The sequence below is a fragment of the Sesamum indicum genome, linkage group LG3, assembly GCF_000512975.1.
Source record: "Sesamum indicum cultivar Zhongzhi No. 13 linkage group LG3, S_indicum_v1.0, whole genome shotgun sequence".
NCBI lineage: Eukaryota > Viridiplantae > Streptophyta > Magnoliopsida > Lamiales > Pedaliaceae > Sesamum > Sesamum indicum.
In genome coordinates, this window is record NC_026147.1 from 12,963,225 (window position 1) to 12,969,535 (window position 6,311).

At 32.2% G+C, this 6,311-nt stretch overlaps 1 protein-coding gene across 1 annotated transcript; it reads right to left on the reverse strand.

The window, feature by feature from the left end:
• LOC105158504 (nudix hydrolase 18, mitochondrial-like) lies at window positions 1-1,447 on the reverse strand (the record flags this gene model as incomplete). Its single annotated transcript, XM_011075288.2, is given in 5 exon segments — window positions 1-208; window positions 321-449; window positions 554-637; window positions 734-854; window positions 1,135-1,447. Coding segments are annotated over 5 exon segments (633 nt in total). The 5' UTR covers window positions 1,227-1,447.

Sequence of the window (6,311 nt, forward strand, 5' to 3'; positions counted from 1 at the left end):
ATTAGCTAACCAAAAAACAGTCGGCTTCTTCATCTGAGCTTTCCACTCCAATGCTCAGTCTTAACTCTTCGGTTCTGCACAATTCTAATCTACAGGAAAGGGGATCATCCTCCACTCTTTGCTGGGGCGTGAACTGAGAAACAAAGGCCTCTAAGGCTTCTTTCATCCATGAATGAGCACATACTTCTCTCGCTTCATTAACTGTCATCTGTAATATATACATCAACCCCATATTAGAATTCGGCTAAACAGCATCAACATTGCACTGAAACAGTTCATTATTCAACATTAAGAGTGAAAATTCCGAGACATGGACATACCCAAACTCGTTGACGGAGATCTTTCTCTGGCCAAACATCTAATTCCTCAGTGACCAACAAGGAAAACATGAATGCCTCATGAAACTTCTCTTGGCTTTTGCTCTTGAATATCCATTCACCTAATTTATCCTGCCAGAATGTCAACACAAAGAATTAGAAACTATGCAATAAAGCCCGAATCCACAGGCACAATATCAATACGCTGATTCAACATAATGTATAAAGATACTAACCCCAAGCAAGCCGACCACCCCGGCTTCCTCTAGTGTCTCTCGTGAAGCGGCCAATTCGATATCTTCATCAAGTTCCCAACCACCCTGATGAATTCGTTGCAAGATAAACAATGTCATTACATAATTCTTTATATTTCCTTTGCCATTTTCTGAGAGAATGAGATGTGAATCAAAAGTTACCTTAGGGAACATCATTCTTTGACTCTTCTGAGAGCTGATCAACAGGACCTCCAAGTCTTCAACTAAGGTCCCATGAATTTCAGGTGATTCGTTGGTTTTCCTAATTCTGTATGGAACACATCTGCATAATTTGCAAAAGAAATGGAAACATTAGATACAATTTTCAGCCAATTGTGAAAAAAACAAAAGAAAAAAAATATCGTCTTCAATAGTTATCATCCTATATCCTTCTTGATTTCCCCACCATATGAGACTAGGAAAATAAAAACAAGAAACTAAAAAATTGGAAGATATCTTACATATCAAAGAAAACACAGAAACCCATATGAGAATTTTCATAAATTCACCTAAATTAACACATTAAATTTCAGAAGAGAGAAAAGGGGGCAAAAAATACATACCCAACAACCTGACGAAACCCTTGATTGTAACGCTGCATATGTCTGCCCGAGCGCGAAGGCGAAGAGGCCAGCTTCTTGATTTGCATAGTCATGGCAAACGAATACTACTCCTCCTCCTTCTCCTCGAAAGAATCAAAAAATCTCCCTCGCAGAAACACCAAAAGATCAAGAACAATGAAACCCTCACAAAAACCCACTAATTATAGGACGCCAATTCTCTCAAAACCCGCAAGCAAATCTGTGATGTTCTTTCTTGAGAATAAGATGACGATTTTATCAAGAAGGCAGGCTTGTTGATGAAACTGTAATGGCTTGTCCACTCCTATATATAGAAGAAAAGGAAAGAAGCAAGAAATACTGCGGAGATGGGGTTGTTTCATATAGATAATGATTGGATGGGTGCATATTTTCCTGTAAAATCCGTGTGAGATAAACAGTATTATATTATAATTGCATGCGAATTATCATATTATAAATTCCTGTTCCTTGTAGTTAGGTGCTGTGACGCGTCCGCGTACTGTTGTGAGAAAGGTCTGCTGATGGGGTCATGTGTACAGACATGTGAGAGATCTAGTTGATGAAATCTGGCCACTTGCTATTGTTCTTGGTTTTTTTTGTTTAAATTGCAATTTGGCCCCTCTACTATGCACTTAATACACTTTTGATTTTTTTTTTTATGGTGTTAGCGTAAATGGGTATCCGTCTCAACTTATTTAATTAATTAGGTGCTCAAAATAAAGTTGTTTGAAAATTTTAATTTCAGTATTTTTTTATTTTAAAGATAATAAATATATATATATATATAATAAATACATGAAAAAACTAATTGTAAACTAGAGTTCATATTGGAAGAATCTATGTGTAACATGCTAGCATATTATTTATGAATAATATGCAGTGAAAACACGCAATAATCAACCAATCAAGTCAACTTTCGGATTCATTAACAACAATTTAATTATTCAAATAATAATAATAATGGAAGAAAAAAGAATCTAGGGAAATGATTAGTAGTTAGTTTCCTATTTCAAGTATACGTGTTGCTAAATAACGACTACAATCTTAAAAAAAAATAATTAATTGAATTTTTATTCACACTATAAGTTAAATAATTTATTTTGTCCTATTTATAGTTTGTCATGACTACAGATTCTATATATAGAGGAATTAATGATTATATTATTGCAATGAATCATTCACTAAATCAAGAACAATTATTAGGAGATCAGATGATTGAAGAACACATGGAAAATGATAGCCCTTGTTGAATTTTGTTTTTAAACTAAGTTTTTATTTTTGTATTAATTTTTCAAAAAAATAAAAATACTTGAAATAGCACTACACAAATAAAAGGATCTTCTATGGATTTTAAGACAGTTAAAAGATTAATTTGTAAAATAGAAGTTAATACTCCGATACGTAAGATTAGCAAGCTTAATCTACCACAATCGTATAGAGGATGCTCTAAATGTAAAAGGAGTGCTAGAACTAAGGTGTGAAGTAGGTTTGCTAAATGATTGCGTTACATTTAGATAAAGCCCGTCCACTTGTTTGTCACGACATACAGAAAAAGTATATGTATATAAATAAGAAAATAGGCTAAAATCAAGAATGTGGTCCTTCATCATCTTTATCCAACATGATACAGTTGAGCTGTACATTCTTGCCTCGTGCCTCAGTGGCGAGGTGTCATCCAACATGTACAATATTACAAAGGTGTTTGATGAAGTGGATGAGCCTTAGGCCCACTGTAATTCTACATAGACTGGATGTTGCTTCATTAGCAGGTCCACTGGCCTGCTGATACTGAGCAAGTTGAATAGGACTCCGTAATAAAATTTGAATTAAATTTTGCTATTGGGCTCTGAAAAATATAGGGTTATTACTACCTTCCTTCTTTGACAAGTAGTTTAATTTGAATCCAATTTTGTTAAATTAATTAATTAATTAATTATATAACCAGTAGAGTACATTTACGATATAATTGATATACAACTTAAAAAGAATAATTAATCATTCGACAAGTATAATAATTTTTGTAGTGTGATTGATTTAGGAAGGTATTTGCAATTGTTTAGGATAAGAACTTATCACCTTGTTCTTAGAAATAAGCTAAAAAGAGTTGCTTTTATTTACAGCTTCTGATTTTGAACAATTCGGATTGAATAGATATAAACCAAAAATTATAAGCAACTCCGACGTACCAGCTTCTGCAACTTATTGGTTACAATTATAAATATTAAATTATTTTTAAAAATAGTCCAACATCAAACTTTTTTTGTTCACTTTTCACTTTTGTTTTCAAACGATCCCAAATTCCACCGCTATTTAACTCATAACTTTATTTACAACTTATTCCCGCTCTAGAATCATATGCAATTATTACAAATAACAGTCATCAATATAATCAGATCTGATTTGTTAAAAATTTTCCTTTTTGCCCCCAAACCTTAAGGCATGCAATTAATTTCACATAAATGACGCACGTGCATTTGGCATCTAATAAAAGAACAAAACAAACTTTTACATGCAATTTGAACCCAAAGTGGGATTGCCCTATAGTTAAGGGACCAAACTGCAAAATACCATTTTGCATATGGCTGGTTTGGCTTGTTCAACATATTCTCAGCTGGGGTTCAATTCAAAGTCAGACCACTAAGGGGACTCGGTTCGGGTAATGGCTCACACACGCTTTCATTCTCGCATGCAAACTGGATTCTTGTTGTATCAAAGTCGTGTTCTACCTGCTAGCTACCTTGCGATTTTCATTCAAACACATCACCATCATTACCTTTGTGAGTAAATATATATGATGTTATTTGGATCTATTCCACAAGTTGCTATTAGGTACTTATGTTACCTACTTTTACTATTAAAAAATTATTACATAATTATTTTAAAATTATTACTAATAATCTATATCCTACTTATAAATCACCACGACAGATCGAGACAACCTTATCTTACTCGAAGTAAAAAAAAAGTGCAAATCCTCATGACTCGTGAAAAATTTGTTCATACTAGCAAAAAAATTGAATGAAAATTCATGTTTACCCCTGATTGACTTATTAACGACTTATTGCTGGTCAAATAAATCTTTTTCCAACCAAACTACCCTTATAAGGGTAAAATATACCTCCTCTCATGGATTAACATATGAAAATGTATAATAATAGTTTGATCAGAAAAATATTCAATTGACTAGTTACAAATCAATTGGGAATATATATGAATCTTTATTCAATTTTTTTTTTTATCAATATCAGCAAGTTATTGTGCATTTTGACAGGGTTTCAAATTTCATTGACCCCCAAAAGAAAATATGCGTGTGATGTAATGGGGGTACCTATGGAAAATTTGGCTACTTCTACAACAATAGTTCACTTATGTTGAACTACTGAAATAAAATAAAATAAAAAGTACAATTAGAGAGTGACAGAATAACTGGGGTCTTATATATATATGACATAATCAGTGTAATATTTTATTTTATTTTTATTTTTTTTAAGTGTGCGGTCAATTATAGAATGTATGGCTCACCAACCTTATACATTATTAAATTATACAATGGATATTTCTGAGAAACAATGCATTCCATCTCGGTCTTAATTAGGATTTATTTTATTTATTTCGTTTTCCTCGTTTATTCCTTTGGACTTATTATCTCCCATCAATTTTCCACTCTATAGTTTATTTTTTTTTAAAATAATATTTTGATTGACTGTTCGATATGTAGTTTAATCTAACGATACGTGAATTGATTGATGATGGATACATATTTTTTACTGTGTACGTATATTTTTTTATCAACGGTACATGTATAATTATGTAATATTTAGTTGACGTTCTTATACAAATAACGAACCATATATAAAATCACATTGCGTCATATTCAATATAAAATGAGTCAAAACGAAAACAAAAAAAAAAAACAAAAGGAAAATAGTCAACATTTTGCGTTTAATGTCAAAAAAATGTATTTTTTTGTGTCTCTCATAAAATCAATATAAATATCTCTCTCTAGATATATATATATATATTGGCTTGGTAGCTGCATGGAAAATACAAAAATGAAGTAGTAGTGCTTGCTAACTTATTGGATGTAGGTATGGTTGCTGGAAACAGATATTCAGATATTTGCACAAGTTGGTGGAGACAGACATGTTGAGGAGATATATATCTAAACAAACAAGGTACAATAATTTTTGTTTTTGATGGGATTGAAATAAGATGTGTCCGAAGAGGTGGGACCTTTAACTATGAAATCAGATCATAACATGTTTTTGGATTTATCCCATGAAATTGTCATTTTCTTTAGTTGTAAAGTGCAGATGTAGTTCAAGAAAAGTTGTGAGGCATTCTACAATCCACTGTTGTGGTTGAATGGTTAATGTTCAACGTTGCACTATCTTGAAAATATGGCTATGATTCTTGTTAAGGGGTTTGGTGGACTAGAACTTATTTCTTTATGTTGTTAGTTTTTTATTTATGGTGACTTTTTCTTTTTTTTAATAACAGTAGATTCAGTTGTATGAATCGTGATATGTCGGTATACAAAATACAAGTACAATTTTTTCTGGTGGGATTGTGGATGCAAGAATCCTGATTGGCGACACAAAGCACATGCATGATTATTTCTTGTGGGGTCGTAGGTGCCACCCCAATTATGTTCGATTCCATTTCTTCTATCAAGTTACAAAGCTTGCGTGTAAAAACTTTGATCGGCGCACAAAACACAATTATTAGTGATAGGTGCAACCCTTGTTTTGTTAATTCACATATGCTATCAAGTTATAAAGCTTGTGCCTAAAAATTTTGTTCCACATATATAGCGCAAACATAATTCTTTCTTGTGTGCAAGAACTTTGAGGTATTTGTGCTATTTTATTAGCTTTTTATGTTATGGTTATGGTGATAAGGTTGACTTAGAATTAATGGGGAAATGAAGTAGCATTGGGCCATGGCCCAAAAGTTGTTCATGCTTTAACAAAGTAACTTTCAAAACTATGGCCTACCACCCAACACTACCCCTCTCTCTCACGCCTTATTTAAAAGACAAATTCATTTTACCAACAACATTAACAATAAAAATAAAAATGAGATGTTATATTTGTATTCATTGGTTAAGTAAATAATAAAAATATTATGCTAATAAATTAAATAAATAGATTTCCAAT